General features: G+C 53.5%; 1 protein-coding gene across 1 annotated transcript in view; it reads right to left on the bottom strand.

The window, feature by feature from the left end:
* The window catches only part of SHB (SH2 domain containing adaptor protein B), a 132,388-nt gene that overhangs the window by 11,980 nt on the left and 94,922 nt on the right, over positions 1 to 25,486 (bottom strand). Inside the window, exons 4-5 of the mRNA XM_061200213.1 lie at positions 17,449 to 17,620; positions 11,240 to 11,359 (exon numbers count right to left, since the gene is read on the bottom strand). Coding sequence (XP_061056196.1) covers positions 11,240 to 11,359; positions 17,449 to 17,620 — 292 coding nt within the window. The remainder of the gene's footprint in view (positions 1 to 11,239; positions 11,360 to 17,448; positions 17,621 to 25,486) is intronic.

The following is a 25,486-nucleotide window of genomic DNA, read 5'->3' as shown; positions in this document are numbered from 1 at the left end:
GTGGTTTCATCATCACTTGTGTCAGAACTCATATAGTACCCCAAGTTTTTAATCATTGTTATTGGCACAATTCTACCTGCCTCAGAGGATACGCTGCAGAAGCCTCTTCAATTTCTAACACCAGGTACCAGGGACTGCAAAGCGCCTGCCCGGCACCGTGTAAATGAGTTTTTCCCTGGGAGGCTGTGTTCAGCCAGGGTGGGGTACACACCTTTAGTGTCAGGTGGAAATGAGGGGCACGTGGCTACTCTTTGGCAAGTTGGGGGGTGGGAAGGAATTGTGGAAAAGATAAAGGACCAGAGATGCAGAAGCTGTGGGGAGACAGAGAGAGAGCTGACTAGGACTTCAGAGTTTACAAGGCACATCTCTGTCCACAATATTATTAGTCACCTGGGCCACGGGGGGCTTACGTGGAGGGGACAATTGAAAAGTTGGCACCACAGGGAGTTAGCACCACAGGGAGAGGGGACACTGCAGAGACCTCTCCTCTAATACCAAACCTAATCATCCTTCTACCTTTCTGTTACTTCCCAATACATTATCGTCCTAGGCCCTGCCCACATGCCACCTCCTCCAGGAAGCCTTCTGAGATGTCCCCAGTCAGACTCACTTTCTTCCTCCCTTACTTATTCTCTGCTACACCTCCCTCCATCACAGCAGTCACCTATTCTTGTCTCCGTGCCTAGACTACAAGCTTAGAGTCTGATGTGCCTCTGTCTCCCCATCTAGTCAAAGGCCTGGTGCCTGGTAGGAACGCAGCAGTGACACCTACACTGCTGAACTGTTGCCCCTGCCCTGAAAGTCTGTGCTGAGAATGTGACAAGCTGGTCCTCAAGCCGCCCAGGGCCGTGAGCAGCGTGTGGATTTTCAAAAGGAAAATAGAAAAAAAAAAAAGTTCTAATTAAAGCATTTCTAATAAGCCAGCTTTGCCAAAACCAATTGTTTCTGATATTCCTCCTAGGTGAAGCAATCCTTAAAAAAAAAAAGTTATTAAAAGTGGCAGAAAGCACCCTCAGCTGGAAGGAGGATGGCGGCTGCTCACTGGGGGAGGGCTGCCCAGAAAAGGGCAGGGTTTTTTTTGAATTTTTGAATTTTATTTTATTTATTTTTTTATACAGCGGGTTCTTATTAATTATCTATTTTATACATATCAGTGTATATATGTCAATCCCAATCTCCCAATTCATCCTACCACCACCGCCCCCCCCCCCCGCCACTTTCCCCCCTTGGTGTCCATACGTTTGTTCTCTACATCTGTGTCTCTATTTCTGCCCTGCAAACCGGTTCATCTGTACCATTTTTCTAGGTTCCACATATATGCATTAATATACGATATTTGTTTTTTTCTTTCTGACTTACTTCACTCTGTATGATAGTCTCTAGATCCATCCACGTCTCTACAAATGACCCAATTTCGTTCAGAAAAGGGCAGGTTCGAGGCACAAAATGGAAGTGTGTGCACGTGTGAGTGTGACATACCCACACTCATACACAGCAAAACATCATTTTTATAGCTTTAGCATTTGAACTGTGGGAGCAAAGACGAGAGCTATAAAATCTGACATCCGATTTTATAAATCTGCCGCAAATACCACGAACGTTTATGGAGAAAATGGGAGAGAAAATATAGTGTTATGGGCTCAGAAGGGTAATAAACCTGGGATGGGAGTCGAGACATCTGGGCTCCGCCAGCAACTCGCTGCGGGACCTTGGGAAGGTCCTTTTCCCTTCCTGTGCCTGTTTCTCTCATCCGAAAGCCAGGGTCTTGACCTGGATGATTCAAGACCCTTCTGGCTGCAAGGGCCTGAAGGTATGGGGAACAGGAAACCTTGGGATTTTACTGAATGAAGCTGGTTGCTTCAAGCCCCACCAAATGCCTCTAGGTGGGGGCTGATCGCATTTCCTCCCGGGGCCCTTTGAGTTATTTACCTAGCTGTTAGCAAAGTAAGACCCCCCAATACTCCCCCGGGGAAAGCACAAGGCTCTGTAAATAACACCACCTGCATTCATACAGACACTCAGGGTTTACTAAGAGCTTTCCCTTCCGCTGTGTCCCTGAGCCTCAGGGCTGAGGCTCAGAGACATGAAATAACTCGCTGGGTGACCCTCATGGCTGGTGGAAGCAGTGGGATTCAGGCCCTGGTCCTCTGGTCCCTGACTGCATCTTTCTCCATGTTGCTGTATCTGCTGATGGCAGATACAAGGTCTGTATCTGTCACTATGGCCTGTCCTTGCAGCACCCCACATGCCCTCCCAATCAAGCCATTCCCAGATGGCTTTTGCAAAAATATTATTAAATAAGTCCTATTACCAAGATGTTAGAAATGTGATTGGAAAGAAATATTTTTCTCATTTGAAGAGACCACCCAGTGCCTCAGAAGGGAAGCTGTCCCAGGGCACGAGAGGCTTCCTGGCAACAGTTGGAACGCCTCCCACGGCAGGCAAGCCTTACAGGGAGATTTATGGGGGCTGATATGAGATAACTAAAAACCAGCTGGAAATGTAATCAGGGTGGCTCTGACTCTGGAGGGGACCAGGGAGCTCTCAGGGGAGCAAAGGGCAATGCCGTGTGCTTGGCTGGGAGGGGAGATGCAGCAAGTCAGGAAGGGAAAACCTAGCCCATCAGCAGGCATGCTGGGCACTGCCAGGCTGGTGGGTGCTCTGGACAATGGGTTGGCAGTGTGAGTGCGGGCACCCCTTGCCTCTGGTTTTGGGCAGCTGAGTTAGGACGAGTTTCCTGGGTTTTTCAAAACCATTCCAGGTCCATGTTGCAGCTGGTGGTGCCACCACTCACCCGGCTGTTCAGAAATCTGGATGAGGCCCCTGACTTCCCGCTTTTTCTCACCCTCTTCAATTCTACCAGGACACGGCCTCTGTTCTACTCCCACTGCCCTAGTCCTTCGATGAACTGTTGCAGCCTCCTCAGCAGCCAGCCCTTCACCCCCATCTGCCTTCCAGACACCTCCACGGTCAGACGGGGTTTCTGAAAACCTCTATCTCTGAAGTTCACTGTTTTCATTTAGTCTCCTGCACGGGGCGTTTGAGGAGCTCCTAATTGCACCATTTCCTTTAAACCTTTTAGAAGGAGAAAACACGTTGCACACTAATTGAGCAGAAAGTTCATTTTCCCTCCATCAGTCCTGAAAGGATGTGAAATCCTCTGTGTAGTGAGAGCAAAGACGCAGACGGCCCCTCTCCCCTGCCTGCCCTTTGTCTCAGGCCGATGCAAATGCTGCCAGAAAACAGGGCCTGGATGGGAAGCCGGGAGGCAAACAGGCTTCTTCCTCTCTCTGGTCTCAGTTTCTCCACCTGTACAGGGCATTGGGCCAGGTGATGTAAAAGGTCTCTTTCTGCTCCCTAAATCCCAAGATTTCTGCTCAAGTGTACCTCATGTATGAGAGCTACTGTCCTGGACCAGGTTCTGGTTCTTGTAATCGACTCATAATGTCTGAAGATGTGGAGGGAGAGATAGAGGGTCAGCAGGACAGTGAGGGGGACAGAAAGGAATGCCTGTTGAAGTGGTCATCATCTTCAGGTACTGATCAAGAACTGGGAGATCAGAGAGGTTAAGTGACTTACCCAAGGTCACACAGCCAGAACAAGGGCAGCCTGGATTTGACTCTAGCCCTGTGATTTGAGTCTCAGTCATAACAATGCAGGATTTTCTCAAGTTGCAGCCTGCATAAATTCTAAAATCCCACCACCATAAAGGGGAGTAGATGCGGGCATGGACAGATCCAGACAATTCTCAAGGCTCTGGACCACACCAAGCTCTTTCCTCAATAACCCATGGCTCTCCAAAGTCTGTAACAAAGACAGTGGGCTACCACTCACTTAATGCCTGCTGGGCACATGCCAAGCACTTCACGTATATCATCTCTTCAGGAATACCTCTGTAAAACCCATTTTATAGATGAGGAAATTGAAGCTCAGAGATGTAAAACCCATTTTATAGATGAGGAAATTGAGGCTCAGAGATGTTAAGTCCCTTTGTCCAAGACCACCCTGCTAGTAAGTGGTAGAGCTGGGGTTCAAGAGCCCAATCCAGACTGATCCAGAGCCATGTCTTCTGCTGCACAGAGCTGCCTCTATCCTGGGGAGATGGGGAGGAGTTAGTGATGGGATATATTGAAAACTGTGGATTGGAAAGTAAGCAGCTTCTCTCCTCCTGGGCTGCTGTTTCCTCAGAATGGGCAGCTCCTTACCCTGCCCATCCCCAACTGCCTCAACCCTCCTCACTTCCCAAGGCCCACGTCAAAACCCCTCCTCACTCCACCCCTTCCTGCCATCACTGTCTGCCTGGAGTCAGTCAGCTACCCCTGTGCCGGTCTGCCTGACCCCCACCTCTCTTTCTTCTGTACTCCCCCTCCTCCAGCCCTCACACCCACCTGGCAGCTCAGAGAGGTGCAGAGTCACGGGAGCAGACAGCCAGGAACCCAGGGCCCTGGTCAGCAGAGCTGGGCAGTGCCCCGGGCAGCACACACCTGCCTTTCTTGAAGCTTTGCCCTCAGGGGCAGGCTGGGGAGGAGAGCAAGTGGTGGTGATGGAGTCCTACATCCTGCAGCAGGAGGTCATGCTGGGCAGGGAACCCAACAACGGCCGGGGAGGCTCTACTGTGGTCTGGGGGACCACCCTGGGGGCTTGGCCATGGGAGCAGCCCCCATGGAGCTGAGAGGCTGGAGCCTCAGATGTCAACCCGACAAGGGGTGCTCAGACGGCAGAGGGAAATGAAGTCCGTGCTCCCTGCCGATGATCGAAGGGCGAGCAGCCTTTCCTCATCCCCCGCCCCTCCCCGCGCCACAAACCTTTATTATTTCTTGCTCCTGGCTGTCAGCAGCAACAAACTAAGATTAATCACTGGCCCGCCTGCCTAGACCCAGACATGCCTACTGTTTGAAAACTCTCTCCTCTACTATATAAATCAACGAGGGGAGAGAAGAAAGAAAAACAACTCTAACAGAAATGTGCCCCCAGCGCCCCTGGAACGCAGCCCATCAGCTCCTCTGGCCCCGCTACACTCACCACCCTCCCAGGAAGCATCTGTTGGGTGAAGACTGGCTGCCCAGCAGTCAGCACAAACCCCCAGCTCCAAGCAGGAACCTGATGGGCCTCGTTTAGCAATCAGAGCAGGAGGCATTTTCTTGTCCCGCCCCCTCCTTCCCACCTGGAGAAGGAGGTGGGGCCTTCCCACCATCCTTAGGACTGAGCAGAAAGACACCTTGTCCTGACCGTAGAGTCTTGGACCTGGAAGCAAATTTACGAATCAAATGCCAGACCCTCTTTCTATGGGAACGGGGGAAGACACTCGCCCGTGTCATCCAGAAGCAGATATAGCCCAGACGCACCCCGAGGGCGCTTGACCTGGTGCAGCCCTGTCCACCTTGCTGCCTCCACGGCAATTTCTAAAGGCTCCGGGAAAGCTGGGAGGAGCGGAGACTGGCATATACCTGCTGAGCTGCGTTAATTATTACAACAACTTCATGAGAGTGGCCTACATGGCTTTCTAGGTGATGATCAGGGAGGTAAAGTCATTGGTCGAGAACCACACAGCAGGTAAGAGATGGAGCTAGGATTCGAACCCAGGTATCTCTGGCTGCAGAGCCCATGCTTTTCCCTCTACATCTTTAAAAGGGCTGCCCTGGATCTCCCCTTGGGACACGTGCCCACGTGCTGCCCACCACTTGGACTGTGCTAGCTCGGGTGGCATGTCTGTGGACATGTCGGGGAGAGGGAGGCAGAGTAGTGTTCCATTTGACACCCTGGTTCATGAATGGTTCTAGAATACAGCTCTGGGGACATGACTATGACGCTGCTCAAAACCTTCAGGAACGCTCCCTGCCCTACAGGTTAGAGTCCTCAGTTCCTCAGCCTGATGACTAGGGCCACCCCTCTCCTTGGCTCCCATCAATGTTATCTGTTGTTCTTACACAAGCTCTGCACTTCCTGCCTTTGTGCCATTCCCTCTGCCTGGCTGCCCTCTCTACCCTGTCCACAGGTCTAAGATCTGCCCAGCCTTCAAATACCCCCTCTTCTGGTTCCTTCCCTCTTTCACAGCCCTGAGCACTTTCTGCCTTGGGGAGCCTTAAACACGTTCTATGAGTATCTTGAGTTACCCGTGTACATACCACTCCTTCCCCGCTTGGGCTATGAATTCCTGGAGACTGGAGCCCACTAAATAACAAGACACTGAAGGGGCAGAGTTTATGGGCTGAGGAAGGCTCCTGAGTGATCAGGGCTGAGTGGTACCCTGATGGAAAAAGGTCAGACCCCAGAAATGTCTCCTGAGGTCAGAATCTGGGCTACACATTTGCAAGGATGCTGTGCAGTTTGCCTTTGGGGATTTGAAAGCTGAAGGCCCCTTTGTGAGGGCTCCCTGGGGCCATGTCCCCCACTGGAGTTGGGGCTCTCAGTGCTTAAAGAGAACAGGGCTGGGCCCTTGTCAAAGGAGCAGGGGCGTCCCTGCTGAGGCCTCAGGAGGGCCACTCTGTCTGTCTCCATCCCAGGGGGGCGCCCAGAGCAGGCAGAGCCTGCCCGGTGTACAAGGAGGCCCTGGCGTTCTCCCTGCCTCCCTGGCCCTCAGCGGCAAACCCTCTGGTCTTTGGAGTCCTGTTTCCCGCATCTTGTCCAGATTCCTTTGCAAAAACTCATGAAACTAGAACTTGCAAATAGTCATTCATAGTCCAAAGTGCCTAAAGAACACTTTTAATGAGATTTTTCATCCCTTTCCCCCACTGTTTGCCTTTCCAAACAGTAAACTGTGTTAGAGGGTGATGTTTTCTTGCCAACTTCTAAAAGCTCAACCTTTCGCTTCCCCGAGGCTAGAGTGAGTGTAGCAGGGGTCAATGGTTGGTGCTGGGGCCAACGTGTGTGCTGATGGCTGAGAGGGCGCCAAGGGTCTGACGCCCTGTCAGGTCAGGCTGGAGAGGGGAAGAGGGAGAGTTCTGCAGAAGGAGGGGATGAGAGCAGTGTTCAAAAGCCATGAGGCAGGACCTCTGCAAGACTGCTTCACGGGTGGGGGCGTCCGCCATGGAGGGGACTTGGATGCGAGGAGGTGAGGAAGGCAGGCGCCGTCTTGGATTGCCACGGGTGCAGGGGGTTTTTGGTGAAGGGGCAGGTGGGTGGCAGCTTAGGCTGGTCCAGGGATCTGTCTGGTCCCCACAGTGGGAAGCAGTCGCCATCTCTCTTGTCAGTGTGGTCAACTGCCAGCTGGGGAGCTGGTCAGTCACAAATCCCCTCTGGGTCTCAGTCTCCCCAGCCATGAAGCAAAGGGACTGGACCAGGCAGACCTCTACGGTCGCTTCAGGTTCGACACCGATGACCTTCTGGCCAGTGTAAGGAGTGCTTGGGAGGGGGTGGGGAGACACTGGGCTGGGTGGGAGTCCTCTGCCTCCACTCCAGTCTCGGCTGGTCGGTCAGCTTCCTCTACCCTAAGGTGAGAACGAGGATGGTGATCTCTGCCCTGGCCACCCTGTGGGGCTGTCCCGAGGCGAATGTGCAGGCTTTCTAAATCGTGAAGTGCTGTGGATTTGCAGGGTGGAAGTGGGGTTTAAGCATACAGGCGGGTGCCTGAGAGTGGGCACTTCAGTGGCCCCGTCACTAAGAACTGAGTCTCAGCTCCTCTGCAGGGCACAAGTCCTGCCCAGGCTCTTCTGCATCTCCAGGGCTTTGCCTGGCCTGTCCCCTCCACCTGAGATGCCCACCAACTGTCCCTGCCTGGGGAACGCCTACCCTTTCTTTAAGGCTCAAGTGTACCTCTGCACAGCAGCTTCTCCAGACCCTCTCACTCCAGCACCAGCTCCGGCCCCCAAGGGCCTCTGTGCAGACCTGCAAGCAACAAGGCCCACACTGGGAGCTCTGCAGCCTGGGCTGGGCTGTCCTCACCTCTGCTCCCTCTGCTGCCCAGCCTAGTGCCTGGTACCGAGGGCTCTGATAAATATCTGCTGAGGGAAGGATGAGAGGGGTGGAGGGCCCTGTCCTCTGGGGCCAGACTCCCCCAAACACTTTCTTCCACCCTAGAATACCCTCATAGCATGACCCAAGGCTCACATGATAACATAGCTGGAATTCCAATGTAAATTTGCACCTCACTCCTGATAATGCCACTCCCCACCCTACCCCCACCAGGCAGGCTTCGGGATGTGAGAGTCCCTGGACCTCCATGGTGGCTGGCAAAGCTGGCACTTGCCCCAGGCAGCCGCGACATTCAGTACCAGGGCAGTTCCATTTGTGGTTGAGGTGATGAATGCCAGGTGTCACTCCCTGGCTGGCAGCCTGACTGGTCACTGGGAACTGAGGCTGCTCTGGAAAACAAGCCCACCTCCGCTTAGCGGGCTGCCCTGGCCAGCCATGGATGGCCTAGCCCTCCTCCCCACTTCTGGCCTTCTTCAAGAGAAAGCTGACCAGGTAAGACCACCCCTCTGGCGTTTGGGAGCTAATGGCTCCTGACAAGCACGCAAAACTAAACCCTCCACCTCCAGCACCCATGGGCAGAGATCAGTCATCCAAATTGCACTTCCTGATAATGAGAACTGACAGGACGGGTCCAGGAAGACAAACCTGGGCCTGACGGCAGAGTGCTCTGATCTGGGATCCCAGCGCAGGCCCCTGGGCTGCGCCCTCAGTCTCCTCCACCTCCTCCCCTCGCCTGGGAGGTGCAGGGGATCTGGCCACAGCACTCCAAGGAAAATGGGTGGCTGAGCCCACGGGCAGGGGAACTCCCGAGAGCCAGAGACACTGAAAAGCATCTATGTAAGGAGAGCAGCGTCACCTCTCATGCACAGATGAGGACACAGGCTCAGAAATGTGATGTGGCTGCCAAGGCCACAAGGCCAGCGAGTGGGGAAGCCCGGCCCCTGGACCATAAGCCTGTTGCAGAGCAGAAGAGAATCAAGGTGCTCTCCATCCCAAGAGTGGTCCTACAGTCTAGGGAAGGGAGCAAACCAGGAACGAAAAGGGAGTTATGCTCTTAGGACTTTGACAGAAACACTCTTCTGAAGACCCATCTGTGAGCTGGCATTTGGGCCTGTTTGTCTAACGGAGGGCATGGGCTCAGGGCACTGAGGAATGGACCATGCAGGCACTGCTGGCATGAGTACTCCTGCCCCTGGCTCGAGATTCCTTGTGTGCTCCCATGCTGGCGCCTCAGCCCCGACACATCCCGGGAACTTGGGAGGCTGTTTCTTCCTTGCAGGCAGGGCTGTGGTGGGGTCACCAGGGGCCCCAGTGTCCAGCCAGGCCTGCCCAGTGCAGGGGCCCAGCACGCGCCCAGTGAATAAACAGAAGCGCGATGGGGCCCTGGCCCTCATGGTGAACGACTGGGCCTGGCATGGGGAGACCCACCCTTTTCTCTGTGCATTCAATCAGCCCTCTTGGGAAGACGCCTCTGGCCTGGTCCCAGACAACAGGATTCCAGGAAGAATGAGATCCACTGAGGAACTCAGAGATTGCCAGCGTGATGAGAGTGAGGAAGCCCGGGGCGTGGGCAGGCTGTGTGGGTCAGCAGGGAAGGGTGGTGACACAGGAGTCCCATCTCTGATGTCACCTGCTTCTTTTACTTCTTGCAGTCCAGAAAGGCACAATTCACCTTGAGGTGGGAAGGTGAAGATATGTAAGCATCATTCATGGGCACCTGGGTTGCTAGGTTACCTCGAACAGTAAGGGAGGGAGGGGGCTGCATGGAGCAGTGGGGAGTTGAAGACCCCCTGGCCCCGGGCAGCACAGCCAGCGGTATGCACCTGTCCCCCACCGTGGCCCTCTGGCTTTGGCCGCCTCCAGCCCAGCCAGGGTTTAGTGTATTGAATTTTCCTGGGCTGCAATAACTGGCCTGATTCTTTAAGCTGTCAGGCCTGATGGTGGACGATGAAGCATGCACGTGCCGTTTGTCCTGAGTGCCCTCCCAGCTGCTTAAAAATCCCCTCCACGTCCTCCCTGGCAAGGCGGTTATCCAGCTCCTGGTTGCACACGCCCAGTGATGAGATACTTGCTACTTCTTGAGGCAGCTTTGGATCGCTCTGATTCCTGATTGGCTCTGTTAGAGAACTGTGCCTCTCACTGACCTAGAATCTGCCTGCCCATAACTCTCCCATCTACCACTTCTGCCCTGATGTCCTTGAGAGATCTGTGGTTCCCCCACGTCTCCACACACCCTCCCTTCTCCAGGCGGACTTCCAATGCCTCTGCTTCCTGCCCAGGCTCTGCTCTGCAGTTTGTCACTGTCCCTCTCAGGTGGGGTCAGTCCTGAGCAGAGAACACAGGCCAATCTCTCTCTCCTTGGCTGCACTGACCCTACTGACTACACAACCCGGCCTGCACAGGGCTCTCCTGACAGCTGCATCCCAGCAGGCCCTCTCTCCACCACATGGCCTTGAACAATGGCGAGTAGAACAGAAAGGAAGCAGGCAGAGGGCTGCACTGCTCCTGGTGGTCTGTGCTGGCTGAAGGGCCTGGGTTTATACCCCAGTTCTGTCACTAATTCTTTAAATCCCTCCTCCCTCCAGGCCTCAGTTTTCCTGTCTGTAAAATGGGTTTCAGACAATCCGTTGGGTTCCATCCAGTAACAGCACTGAATGATGAAGCCCTCAATCAAAAAACCCTTTTCTTATGGCAGGGCCACCTATCCTGAAAGCAATGGCCTCGTATCCAGAAAGACCTGACAGGTGATAACGCCAGCAAGATTCTTCCTGGCTCTTCCCAGTGTTCCTCACAACCTTTGTGCAACACCTAAAAGTGAAACTTTCCCAAACAGCAACCTAGAACATAAGGAAAGGGTGGTTCTCACGGCGGCAGCAGGAACAGTGGGGAGTCAAACACCTGGCCTTGAGTACTGGCCCTGCCTCTTGGGCCAGCCATGGCCCCTCTCTGAGCCTTAGTTTCCTCACCTGCAAAATTGGGACAAGATGTTTCTCATCAAAGTGCTGTGTGAGGTTTGAGAGAGGGATGAGGCACGCTAAGCGCTTCTATAGTCCCTGGCTCACCGTAGATGTGAAAGCTATTCTTGGATATTTAATATAAATTCTAGGAGAATGCCCCCCCTCTTTGTGGGGGGCAGAAACAGAGCACATAAAAACTCCTCTGTATCCCAGGAGAATAAGATCAAATTGGAAAAGCGAGGCTTGAAATAACTCGTGCTGGCAAGTTTCCTTGGGGGACACTGGCGGGTCTTTCTGCCCCAGACACTGGGGCCAGGCCGCGCATCGCTGGAGGCTGCCGAGGGCCCAGGAGGTGGCCAAGGTGTACTCACTTCAGGGAGAGGGAGTAGTCGTGCCTGCTGGTCTGGCTGTTCCGGACAAGGTAGCTACACTCCTTGCAGAGTCGCAGCAGGTTCTCCGCATCTCCTCTGCTGATGGCTCCATGATACCATCTGCGGAGAAGAGACGGGGTCAGAACCCAGCAGGGACAGACCTCCCACAGCTGACACCCTGAAATCCGCTCCTCCCCGAGGAGGCTCAGCCTCTCCGAGGGCAGCTGTCGGCGTCCCGGGCCTCCTTGTCACGAGGCAGTGCACGTGCGTTTGTGTGTGTGCGTGTGCCTGTGCACATGTGTGTATCCGTGTGTTCAGTCATTCACTAGACATCGACCGAATGCCTGCCGCATGCAGGTCCTGGGGAGAGAACAGTGAGCAGACCTGCGATCTCCTCACCATGAAGCTTACGGTCTAGTGTGGAGGCTATGGAGGAAACGAAGCAGGGTCGCCTGGCTTGGAGCTGGCGGGAGGGACTGCTATTTTAAGCAGCTGCCAGGGAAGCCTTCTGCAGAGAGTGACATTTCAGCATGAACCTGAAGGAGGTGAGGGAGGAAGCCACGAAGGACAGCAGCTGGAGAAGAGCGCGTATCTGGCAGAAGGAAGGGCAGCAAAGGCAGGAGTGCCTGGCATGTTTTGGAAACAGCAAGGAGGCCAGCGTGGCTGGAGTGAGGCAAGGCGGTGGGGGTGGGTGCTGAGGCCGAAGAGGCCACGCGGCAGGGCTGGGTCGGGGGCCTTGCGCGCAAGGCAGTGCAGGAACTCTGGCTTTCTCCATCTGAGTGACACAGAAGCCGTCAGAGGGCGCTGACAGGAAGGACACGTGCTGGCTCTGTGACATCTGTGGGACTAGTGGGCGGTGCTCATCACTCAGGAGAGCAGGCAGTTGGGGTGGGGGGTCACACCAGTGCTCCTGCCAAGTGCATCTGGCATCGACTGGGCACGTGGAAATCCCAGTGTCACTGCTTCCGGACAGCACGTGGTGAGTGGCAGAATCAGAAGGGAGGGGTGCAGTGGCAGATGCTTGACTGCAGAATGAAAGGGGAACGTTGATTTTCAAGACTGAAAAAGCTGAAGGGAAAAGTTCAGTGGCAGAGTGAAGATCCTAAGGTGCCGGTCAGTGGGTACACTCAGAACGGGTCTCTATTTACGTTACAGTCTCTGAGGGGCTGGATCAGCGGGAAGGTGGCCAGAGATGGGGTCAGGAGGAGAACCAGAGGTGCTGGATGGTCAAGGATGGATCACGCTTTGGCCGCTGAGTCACAGATGCAGCTCTGCCACTGGCCAGCCGGGCAGTCTGGGGCAAGTGGCTGAACCTGGGTACACCTCGGTTCCCTATCAAGTTAGGATCACTCCACCCTTGTTTTGGGGTTGTGAGGATTAAATGGGATGATGCATTGAAGGGCTGGTGCACAGCCTGCATTGGGGTGAGTTTCCACAAATGGCAGCTACGAGCATCAGCTGAAAGAGACTGAACTTTTTGACAGCCAAGGCCCCAACTATCATTATTTCAGGCTGCTGCTCGCCACGCAGACTGCATTTTAAGCTCCCAGGTGTATGGGGGAGGCTGCCTCCTGGACCTGCCCAGGAGTGCCCTGTGAGCAGTACCCGTGAGAGTTCTGGTACAGATGCTCTGCTTGGAGAAAAGTGTCGCACTGCCTTTCTCTGCACTTTCTGCCATTTATAAGGCAGTGTTCTGAACAGTTAGCAGCAGTGGGGATGACACAATTATAACCTAAAAAAAACCCAACCAGCTCTAGGAAAGCAAGGACTGGAGAGTGAGTATGATGTGAGTATCCCCATCCAATGAGCATGTGACCGAGTCACTGATCGCCCAGGAGGTGACCGCTCACACTCCCAGAGACGTGAAGGCTCAGGATATGCTTAAGAAAGGATACATGACTGTGTTTGAGAGAAGAGGTTAGACAAGGATGGAGCTAACTTTAGAAATAAGAGCTAACAGTTTTGCCATGGTTGCTTTCCTGGGAAATTTCACCTGTGTAACACAGCCCCAGTGAGCTGACAAAACGCTGTTTTATTCGGAAAACAAGTTTCAGCTATTTGAAGCAGAGCCATCCTCAGGGAAGGCCTAGAAGTGGTCTCCAGGGAAGCGCTGTCCGCATCCGCCCCCTGAACACAGGACAAGCGGCACTAAGGGAGGTGGTGGCAGACAGGCCTCCGGGGGCTCTGGATCCTCGTTAAGGGTAATCCCTGGTGGGTAAACAGGATAAGCTGCTGGTTCCTTCCCCCGCTGCTCCAGTCACTCCACACGGAGAGAAAGGCAGGGGACTCAGGGTCAAGGATCAAAGGAAAACCAGGAGTTTGGGAGAGATGGGGCAAAGGACACTAGACTGGAGGATGGGGAGAGGGCAGCCACTGGCCAGACTGTCAGCAGGAGGATGGCCACCAGGAGACAGGATGGGCCTGGGTGGTCCTTGGGGTTGGGGGGCACGGCTGGGGACCAACCCCTGCGCCCGAGGAGGCTTTGTCTGGACTGAAAAGAGATTCCAGGCAGCAGGCCATCTTGGGGATGTGCTGGACTTTGCAGAGCTGGCCACTCAGGCTGGAACCATAGGGATTAAGAAGACTCAACCATAGCCATCCAGTCCAACCAATATCCATGAGCTCATCCAATATTTTCTCACCACTTACTACACCCTTGATCTCACAGGACTAATGCAGGGAGATGGAGAATCAACAAATAGATTCAGGAAACAATGTCAGATAGTGACAAGTGCTATGTAGGAATACTGGGTTTGTGAGAAGGCAGTGACTGGGGCAGGGGAGGTGCCTACTATGGAATGAATGGACAGGGGAGGACCCCAAGGAGATGGCATTTGGCCTGAGAATCTGCACTGTGAGAAGGAGTCGATCATGTAAAGAGCCAAAGAAAACACGTTCTCTGCAGAGGAACCAGCAAATGCAAAGGTCCAGAAGTAGGAATGAGCTTGGGGTGTTCCCGGAGCAGAAAGGCAGCAAGAATGGTCCAGCACTGTGAGTGTGGTGAGTGGTACAGGATGAGGATGGAGAGGAAGGCAGGGTCCAGTTCCCTGAGGCCTTGTGGGCCAAGGGAAGAAGTCTGATTTTATTCTAAGCATAGGGAGGGCAATGAGAGTTTTAAACAGAGATGCTTAGGAGATACTTGCTCTGGATGATCTTACAAAAGGTTAGCCAGGCTTCCCTGAAGAGCGGCCAGAGGGGAAATGAAGCAGGAGACAAGAGAGGAGGCTTCTGCAGTGGTCCAGATGGGAGGACCTGAGATAAGAAGATGGATGGATTCGGGCTGTGTTCTGGATGGAAAACTGGCAGAACTTAGTAATGTACTAGATGCTGGTATAATGCAAACAAAGGAATCAAGATGACTCCAGGGTTGTGGCTTGGGCAACTAGGTAGATGTGATGCCGTTTGTGGAGGTGGGGAAGCTGGGGAGGAGAAGGTGTCCAGGAGAAGATCAGGAGTCCAGTTTTGAACGTGTTAAATTCAAGATGCCCATTCGTCAGCCAAGTGAAGATTCCATGAAGGCAGCTGGATGTAGGAGTTGGGAGTTCTGGGAGAGGTGTGGGCTGGGGAAGTGCACTGGTGAATCACCACCAGCATCCTGAGACTACCCAGGGAGCATGTAGCTGGAAACTGAGCCTCGGACAGTCTAACCTTCAGGTCAGGTTGAGGCAAGGATCCCGCGAGGGAGGTAGGAGCGAAACCAGGAGCAGAGACTGTCTCCGAAGGAGGGAGCCGTCTACTGTGCTGGCTGCCACAGAGGTCAGAGGAGGTCACCTGGTGACCCGGGCAGAAAAGGGAAGCAGATTGTGGTGGGTGAGAGAGTGGCAGGTGATGGAAGGGAGAGAGGACGTGCTGACAAACGTGGGGAAAAGTTCCCAAAGTCCCTCTTTGGGGACTTTGTCCATTGAGTAGACAGCTAGCTATTTACTGAGCACCTACTATGTGCCAGGCACTGTTCTAGGCACTGAGCAGTGGTGACCCAGGCAAGTTCCTGCCCTCATGGAGCTTATGTTCCCAACAGGGGCCAGAGCCAGAGGGGGATATCCAGTCAGGATTACTTCTTTATTTGCTTTAAGAAGTTCATGACTGGCACATGTTTATATGCTGATGGTAATAATGACGCAGGACGGAGGGGGCGGTGGGCTGCCTGAAGAAGGCCGGGAGCAGTTGCCCTGAGTACCTGAGCAGCCTTTCCACCGTCCCAGGAGAGCAAGCAAGTGGTAGGGGTACCCGGGCAGATGTGTGACTGTCCACCCTCAATAACCCTCTAAGACTGGGGCACACCCCTCAGTGTTTCCATGTTCCCTCTCCTCTGTGCTAGGGTGGAGAGAAGTCGGGGCTTGAAGGGGTCCCCTAATCTCTGAGGCAACACCAGTCCAGGTGGGGGATACAGTGGACCTGGATCCTCAGGCTCCACTGGAAGTGGGATGTTATTTAAGCCCATCTCTTGGGTAATGAGGCAGGGTCTCCACCAGGCCAGAATAATCCCAGAGAGATGAGAAGAGGGGGGATGGGAAAAGCCAGTCATGACTCTGGACTTGGCCGAGGGCCTTGTTGGGTGGGAACAGGAAAGGAAAGACAGAACTGCCCTCAAGGGGCCCATGAAGTTCCATCTGGGGGTGGGAAGAGGGTAGGCTGGGCCGCTGACCCCAGGCAGTGATACAGTGTGGAGAGAGGAAGCACAGGGCCAGGAATCAGGAGATGCGCACTCTAATCCCAATTGGACAGACTTGACAGTGGCCTTGACCTTCTATGAGCCTCAGCAGTGACTCCATGAACTGGCTGCTGAGACTGACCCAGGCAGACCTGGGTCAGGATGCATGCTGAATAGCTCCAAACTCCCAGGGATCTCTGGATCATATTTTGTTTGTTGATTAAAAAGCTCACAGTTTAATCAGAAATAAGCAAAACCTGCCACCCAATCTGTGTGGCTGTGAGAAGTGATTAACACAACACCCGCTGGGAGCGCACCCCACCTCCAATGTGCTTGGTATAGCAGGCGCAGGGCTGTCACAAAGGAGCCTGCAGCACACGCTTAAAAAGGGGCACAGGAGCACATGACATCATTCGGAAAACTCTGCATCCTGCTCAGCAAGGGAGCATTTCCTGTGAGGGATGCACTGCCGGCCGGGTGAGACCAGAATCCCCTGGGCGGAGACTAACATAGTACATAACACACACAATAAAGTCTCGTAAGGAACCGGCTTGGTTCAGCTAATCTCTTGGCCTTACTGAGTGCCTACTCTGTGCCGGCCATGTGCTAAGGGTGAGGGAGAAGTGTATATGAGAGGAAAGTGAGGGGAGAGTGTAGGGTTGAGTCATGGAGTTCGAATCCTACCTCTGCACTCTGAGCCATGAGATCCTAGCCAAGGCGCCACATCTCTTAGAGCCCCGATTTTCTCATTTTGCAATAAGATGATAACCCCATTTATCCCACATTCGCTTGTTAAGAGGATGATACACCTGATGGTGCCAGCACAGGATCCAGGACGTGTTTTATTAAGTTCCTGGAGAAGCTCACTCTAGGGTAGGTATGTGGAATGATGAGAAACTGAAAAAGAAGTCTGGGGGCAACTCACAGAGTGAGTGGCAGATGGGATATGGGACTTTATCCTGGCGGTGATGGGGAGCCACTGAAAGTTTCAGAGCAGAGCAGGGACCTGACACCCCAGCAGAGAAGGGAGATGATCATCACGGTCAAGGGGAGGGGCAGTAAACACTGACCAGCAGTGTTGGGGAGAAGCAGGGAGGGAAAGGGGCAGCAGGGATGGGACTTGGATGCCGATTAAAGCTGGGAAATCTCTGGGGAAAACCCAAATCAAGAGTGTCCAGGTCTTGCCCAATTAATATCAAGCAGATGTGGGGCAAAACCATCACTACAGCTACAAAAATAAATCTAATATACAATTAGGCAGCAAGATTTAGTATACATTCAGCTTTTCAAAAACTCATTTGCTGGATGATGAAATTAGAAAGGAGCATATAAGAGTGAGGGGTGCACCATGTGGACGATTTCACAGACCTTCCTACTAGCCAACCAAAGGAAGGCAGGCGATACAGTGTGGAGAGAGGAAGTACAGGGCCAGAAATCAGGAGACACGCACTCTAATCCCAATCAGACAGACTTGACAGTGGCCTTGACCTTCTATAAGCCTCCACAGTGACTCCATGAACTGGTTGCTGAGACTGGGCTTTGCTCCCTAAGAACTTACATTTGCTTCTCCAGTGGGACAGCAGGATCCACTCTCTCTCCCAGAATCCCACAGAACTCGGGGCTCCCATGTTTGATGGGCTTGAAGCCCCCTCCAGGAGCTCGAAGCTGGCGCCGCCGGTCCCGGGAAGGCGAGGGGGATGACTGCCGTTTCTCACTGCCGTTAAACTGGGCTGTGGGGGAGAGAGAGAAAGAGCACGGTTACCTGGTTACCCAGAGCTCAGCTCAAGGAGTGGCGCATAGTGGGGTCACGGTTGATGGTTCTCGTTGGGGCTTTACAACTTGCAGGTAGAAGAGTTCCAGGCAACGAACAAACATGGCTCAAAAGACGTGGGCTTCCTAAAACGGGACAAGCATGTGCCATCAAAAACAGATGGTGCATTCGAGAGGCTGGTTGAATCCCCAGAGGCCACTGAGCTCAGCCTTCTCCCCAAAGGAACCCTCCTGCAACCTCCATCAAAGGGGACACGGCACTCCCAGAGGGGGCACAGTCCCCTAGACAGTTCCTCCTCATTTTCTGCCAAAAATCTGTCTCAAAGTGGCTCCTCTCCTCCTCCCATTCTCCCATCCCACCTGGGGCGGCACGGGCCACATCTGCCCCCTTTCTCCTAGGATAACCCTAGAGAGTTCAAATCGAGGGTCATGTTGCATCACCCAAGTCTGCTCCTTGTCCTGGACCCAGCACCCAGGGGAGTCTGGAGCAGTGCCCGGCACAGCGGAATGGGTCCTCCAGTGTGCCTTCCTCCCGCCTTGGACCTGTGGGAGTGTTGTTCACTCCACGGGCTGGGGAGGATGCCTCTTGAGGGCAGGACCCTGGAGACACCCCACAAAAAGCAGAAAATACTGAGCTAAAACTGGAGTTGCCAGAAGTGTTCCTGGAGACTGGCTAGTCCACCTTGCAAGTTATCTCTCTGGGCTTCAATTTCCTCATCTGAAAAGTAGGGATAACGACCGTACCCACCTCATGGGATTGTTGTGAGGATTCTGCCAGGTGATGTACAGCCATCTTAGCAGAGCGCCTGGCGTGCAGTCTGTGCTCAGTCAATGCTATTATAAATATTTTCTTTTATTATGATTTATATTATTATTTTTATTATCATGTCTGCTCAATGTGGACACAGTACTAAGCACTTCACAGAAGCTTCCAAACTGACTTGAGTCCCCCCTCCTAAGCTGGCCGGTGACTGGCTGTGTGCCTTGGCTAAGCTGCTCAACTCTCTGAGGCCCCATTCCCTACCTTACCAGGCTGCTGTGGAGATCACATGAGGGACTACATCCTATGGGCCCAGCATACACAGTGCACTTAGCAAGCTGGGCCAGGGCCTGAGGAACGATGTTCCCAAGGCCACATCAAGGTGCAGGCCCATGGACACACAATGGTATAAAATCTCCCCCCAACCAGCAAGCGTGGATGTGGCCAGCTGTCCTCCAACCCCAGCCGCACGGCAATCAACCTCACATTCACAGAAGGTGCTGGGAAACCCCTGCCCTGACAGTGGTGATGTGCTGTCCACGGGGACGGAGGACTGTGAATGAACCTGTTGTGTGACTCAGGCACGGAGCAAGATCATCCATCAGGACTGCGAAGCATTTCCATCCCTCCAAGACACTCTTCTCTGTTAATCACTACAGAAAATAGAGGGAAGGGGCGAGGAGGTTCCTGCCAATGGAAGGCCCTAAACAGGTGGGACCCATGTGTATGTGGTCACTCTCATGATTGCAGTGGGGTCCAGCAGGCTGTCCACCCTAGACTCTCATTCACATGTGCCAGGCACAGTTCAGGGCTGGGGAAACAGCAGTGAGCAAAACAGAAATCCCTGTCTCTGGAGCTCAGGGTCCAAGTGAGGAGAGAGAGACGACAAGTGAAATGAGTCAGATCCACAGCACACCAGCTGGTGCTAAGTGCTCTGGAGAAAACAAAAGCAGGACAGGGCAGGCCTCTTGAAGGATGGCATCTGAATAAATGACTGGAGGAAAGGAGGGCCGAGCCACGCGGACATCTGGGGGAAGGACATTCCAGGGAGAAGGAAGAGCAAATTCAAGGGCCTTGAATTTAGGAACAGGCCAAGGGTGACAGAGAAACAACACAGCCCAGGGCAACTGGAGGGACTGGGGGGGTGGGGGGGCGGGGTTTGAGGCTGAGGGGAGTGGGAGGGAGCAGGGCCAGGTGGTGGGGCTTTGGAGGCCTTGGGAAGAACTTCGGTTTTATCCTGAGAGAAATGAAGAGCCATTCTGATGTTCTGACGGCGGGGAAGGCTTTTGACCTGGCACTTTTTAACAGGATTGCTGGACTGACAAGGGATGGAGGACGCGGGTATATGGGAACTCTCCGTACTTTCGTCTCAATTTTGCTGTGAACCTACTTAAAAAAAAAATTGTGAATTAAAAAAAGAGAGAGCAAGATGGAAGGGGAGCAAGGCCGGGCAGTGAAGAAGCTCCTGCAGGATGGGCTGGCATGGGAGAGGTGGGTGGAAGTGACCGTGAGAAACCAGATTCCGGCAGAGGCACAGGACTGGTCTGTGTCTTCAGACTGGAGTGAGAGTGAGACAGAAGATCAAGGTCTCTTACAGGCTTTTGGCCTGGAGGATGAGCCTGGCATCGTCCAGGTGAAGAAGACTCACAGAAAACTCTAAGCTCCGTGAGAAAGCAGGATGGAGGCCAAGCTCCAACCTCCAGACACCCACAGCCTGTGACGCCAGGACTGGCAGTGTGGAGTAGGGGCAGAGCGAGGACTGGCTGGGGGCTCCTGCCCTCCTCTCCAGCTACGGTTCTGTTCTGTGTCCAACCACAGGGACAGACAGCAAGATGGCAGTGACCTCAAGGCCCTTGTAGGGAATACGTCCTGGGGTTGTGTGTCTGAGAAAGGGCTCTTCCATTTGGCTGATGAGCTGGGCTTTCACAGTGGTGATAGGGGGTGAGGCTCAGAGCTGGGGCCCTGGCACACGTCACCACGGGCCCTTCCCTGGCTTCCCAGCAGCCCAGCTCCCCCACCAGGGCTCCCACTGAACCACACCAGCTCTCATGGCAACCAGTCAAATGGGGTATATGTTCTGGGAGGGGGCGTGAGGAAGAGGTGAAGCAGGTTCTGACCTGAGCCCCCTAACTTGCAGAGTCCTGGATGGGTGACCGTGGGCAGCGGTGAGCTCTGGGATCGGGTAGACAGGTGAGGGCCTGGCCACCCTTCTAAAGAGCTGAGACTTGATCCTACGATGGGTTGAATGAAGGAATGCCATTCTTCATATTGGGCTTTAGAGACGTCTCTGACTGCTGATGGAGGGTGGGTTTGGGGGCAACCCTGGAGGCAGAGAGACCAGTTAGGGAAGCCTGAATCCCTCAGTGATGAGAGGGATGCGGGAGGCGACTCCAACACACTTGATTACGTGTGGGGCGAGTCAGGGAAGACCCCTGTGTGATGCCACACTGAGACGGAGATCGGGGCACAGCAGGGGATGGGGGCAGGGAGCACAGGGCCAGTGTGTACTTTCCCACGAAGCCTCCCCTCTGCTAACTTCCTGGTGTCGGGAATGGAGAGGAGGCAGTTCAGGCCTCTGGCCCCTGGGGGTGAACAGTGCCGGCGTGGGCAGAGGAGTGGGGGTCGGGGAAGGGGCTAGGTGGGAGATGAGGTTCTAGGCTTAGTTTTGCCACAGGCGGAGGAGAGGGAGAAACCAGATGAACTGTAAGGCACTTTCACCTCTGACAACCTGGGTGTTCCACCGGCTAAAATCAGAATTGGGGGCTCTCTCCCAGTATACAATCCCATGACACACCTCCTGGCACAGAAGGTGAAAAGAGAGGCATGGAGCATGGAACACCGATCACGGAAGGAACCCAAGCTCTCACGACCAACGACCTGGCAACCTGTCTAGTCTCAGATCTCACCAGGTCCCTTTCCAGGCCATGCTCTCTGCCTGCATTACCAGGATACCCTCCCCTCCCCACTGCCCACCTGACTGGTTCCACTTGCTCTTCAGGGGTCACCTCTTCCAGGAAGCCTTCCCTGGCCTCACCTCCTTCCCAGACTCCCCTTGATCTCAGCCCATGGTACCCTAATTGCCAGTTTCCTTGTTTGGCTCCTCATGAGCCCCTCAAGGGCAGGGGCTACACCATATTTGCCCCTACCCCCCATCCCTAGAGCATGCCCACAACATAACAGGTGTTCAAAGAATGACTGAATGAAGAAACTTAATGAGCTGCTGTTTCACCGTACTGGGGAAAAATATCGGTTTTCACACCAGATAAATTGGATAAAACCTAATAACGTCCCAGTCAACACTGTAAATCCCCACTGAATTAATTCATACATTCGCTTGCAAGCTTAATAATATAGCCATACATTTTAGAGGGAACAGGTGGTGATGAATGACAGGCTTAATTAGGCAAATCATTCCACCTAAAATAAAAATATACAAACTCCAAGTGATTCAGCAGCACAAGAAAAAAAAAAGTTAAGAACAAAAGCTCCAAACACAACTGCTTTCATTCCTTCTAATTAAGCTTCTCTTTAATCTGCAATTTAAAAAGACAATTCTTTTAATTTAGTGATTTTCTGCAAAAGATAAAGGAAGACACAGCCCTCAAAAGAATATCTGCATTTAGAGAAAAAATATGCCACCCCTGTGAGTTGTTAGAATGACAGTATCTAATTAATTCCACCTATAGGCAATTACAAACAGAAGTCAGAGTTCTGAGGGAGGGAGGGGAGACTCAGACGGGCAGGGCCAGGCCTCTGGAGCCCTTTTGCCTTTGGTGTGATGATGGGGACCAGTATCCTGGTGGCAGTGGGAGAAGTGGCCCGGTTGACAGCTCTAGCAGCCTGTCTCCCAGGCGGGTGAGGTGGCCCTTCGTGATGTCCCAAATGTCCTTCCAAAAGCTCTGGTCTAATGACACATCTCATTCTTTAAGACCCAGCTCAGATCTTCCGGGAGGCCCTTCCTCCTTGCAGATTAGCCTCTGCCGCTGGTGGTCCCCTTCCTACATGTATTATAGATTTTATACCAATCAGCCTTGAAGTTGGGTCATTGTCAATGACAGAAGACGGCATTTCCAGGCGCCCACGCGAGCTCTAACCCTCACGACAACCCTGCCACCCTGTGGGCAAGGGAGTGGGGGCCCGGAGGAAGAACTCCTCCAGGGTCTCAGAGGTAAGGAGCGAGGCTGGCCGGGCAGGAGCTGTGCCTCACTCATTTAGTCTTTGAAACGACCACCACCTGTATGAAGTCTAGAAGCTTCGAAGGTCTGGCACAAAAGTCCCCCTTCCACAAAGCCTCCCCTGATCCCACCTGCTGAGAACTACCTTCCTCCTGGGCGGCTCACGGCACTTGGCCCTCCTCTTGTAGCTCAGTGGGCTCCCAGCCACTCTTCCCCAGTCAGCCCGGGTGTTCTGCGGGGGCAGCGCCTGGGATTTATTTTAGGCCTCTTTTTCCTCTCCAATCTCTTGTCTGTCCCCAAACTGACTGTAGTGCTGGGCATAGAGATGGTGTTTAGTGAATGTTTGCTTAGATGAAGTAAATGTGTTCCTTCAGGATCCAGCTCCTTCCTGTTTATCATTCAGGGCTGGCCAGAGAGATCAGGTTCCAAAATGCCAAAGGGCCTCTAAAGCACAGGTCTCTGGGCTCAGAAACTCTTGCTGGCTCCTACTTCCCTGGGACGGAGAACTCACTCTGGTGCTTGAGGTCCTCTGTGACTTGGTGACAACCTGACCTTCTGGATGCATCTTCCCCTAAAAAAACCCCTCTAGGTTCCACACCCACCCCTAGGCTCCAGTCACAAAGAATGGCTGGTCCCAAATCCATCATCTGCTTTCCTGCCTCTAGGACTTTGCTATGCTGTGCCTGTCCGATAGAATCCCTTTCTTCACTATCTCTGTGTGCAAAAGTCCTAGCCATTCTTCAGTTCAGCTTTAGTGCTACCTCCTGGGGGGAAGTTTTGTCCTAGACACCCCCCCCAGGTGGAATTCCTTTCTCCTCTTCTGAACCCCGCCTCCCCTGTCTGTGCCACTGTCTGACCCCGCGCCAGTCTGTATTACAGTGCGTTATGTAGGTGTCTTCTCAGAACCGGATGGAGATGGGGCCTCGTGCCTCAGCCTCTTCTGAACTTCCCCATGCCTGACACACAGCCCATGGGCTGCAACAAGGCCAGAGAACAGAGGAACTGCAGTGGCTCAGCATCACGGAAAGGACGTGGATTCTGGAGTTAGGAAGATCCGGGTTTGAACCTTGCCTCTGCCACTATTGTGTGACTTTGGGCAAGACTCTAAACCTCTCTGAGCCTTAGCTGCCTCTTCTGTAAAACAGGGCTGACAATACCTATACCATAAAGGATTGTGGAGGTGGTTAGTAACAGATGATGTACCAAAGTCCAGGCAGGCCCCCTGTACGTGGTGGTCCCTTCTCCCCATGGTCACATCCATGCTCAGAGCAGCTCCTTTTCATGTACTCAAGAAGATAAGGTACCTTGTATCAGAAACCATCTTCTTCTCCAACCTGTGCTGGAATTCCTAAGTTGGAAGCTCCAAGAGGACAGGACATATTCTGTTTTTTTCAAAGGCGAATTCCCAATGCCTAGAACAGTGCCTGATATATAGTAGATGCTTAGAATCTGTTGAGTGAATGAATCTCCATCCAGATTTATGGTCAGCAGGACCAAAAAACCTCATTCATCAATCAAGAAAGGAAACTTAGGAGCTGGACTCCCCACCTCAAATTATTTTAAAATAGTTTTGAAAAATGGCTTGACCTTTACTGAGTGCTTCCTGTGCATGGGCAAGCATACGTGAGGACCCGACGTGACATTCTCTTCTGACCCTCACAACGAACCGAGGAGGTTGGTGCAACTTCACCTACATTTTTATGAACAGGGCCTGGTGCGGGCGAATAGCCTGCCGCAGCAGATAGAAGCAGGCTGTCATGCCAGGCAGCGAGCCCCGGCCAGTCCCTGTCCCTCTGCTTTGGGATGGAAACACTGGGCAGCCTCCTGGAAACCCTGGAAAGCCTCTAGAAGTGCCCCTCTCTGGGGACGGGCAGGGAGAGAAGAGTCGACAGTCTGCCAAACATCCCCCAGCCCTCTGGGAGGACCACGAGTGTGGATGGTGGCCCCTAAGGACAGGGATCATTCACAGGGAACCGGAAGGGAGCAAAGGGGGCCCAGGGTCTTGGGTCCCAGGTGAGGCCTGCGATGTGCTCCAGGTTCAGTGGCTGCTTCTTTCTGGCTGGCCTGGAGTCTCCGGCCCTCCCAGTTCTCTAGTACAGGACAGAGTCCTTTAAGCATAAGGCAACAAGGATTAGAGAACTGAAAACAAAACCCTGTGCACGGAGCTCTCAGGTGCTAAAGAGGCTTCTTTAGGCCCCGTGTGGATGAGGTGGGAGTGAATACGGGGCTGACAGGAGGGGCCTGCACAGTGTTCCAGGCCTGGTGTTTGTTCATGGATGTCCTATGACTCTGAAAACACAAGGGCACAGAGAACAGAATGAAGGTGCCCAAGGCATCCTTTCCACACAGTCCTGGGCACTGATTCCTCCACACCGCTGATGGCTGGGTGGGTTTGTAGTGGGGGGACAGGTGGGGAGTGGGGAAGGCAGGGGTGCAGAGGCACGGAAGGGGCTGCAGCCCGGGCAGTCATGAGCCCCCAAGAGGGGGCAAGGAGGGAGACTGCGCATTGGTTTGGGAAGGTGGGGGGCCCCCATGACCCAGAGTCTATGGAAATACCACAAGCTTTCACGACGATGCGCAAACACTTGCACTTGACTAAAACTCTGTTTCTATGACAACGGTCCTCTGTTGCTTCAACTTCCTAAACATATGTTCTGCCTCATCTCGCCTGCTCCTCATAGTAAGACAAGTATTAGAGTTCCCATTTTACAGCTGGAGAAATTAAGGCCCAGAGAGATGAAGCCCTCTTCTCCCCTGCAGTTCAAGAGCAGGCCTCACTCTCCCCTCTGCCCGGTTAGTGAAGGCTGTGCCTCCAGATAGGTTGTAAGGCGATGGGCAGCCTAGCAAATGTTTTGGTTTGCTTTTCCAGGATCACCTATGACAGGCCTCTG

Source organism: Eubalaena glacialis, chromosome 9 (genome assembly GCF_028564815.1).
Source record: "Eubalaena glacialis isolate mEubGla1 chromosome 9, mEubGla1.1.hap2.+ XY, whole genome shotgun sequence".
Taxonomy (NCBI): Eukaryota; Metazoa; Chordata; class Mammalia; order Artiodactyla; family Balaenidae; genus Eubalaena; species Eubalaena glacialis.
Note: the sequence above shows the minus strand (reverse complement) of the source record. Positions and strands in the feature narration are given on the sequence as shown.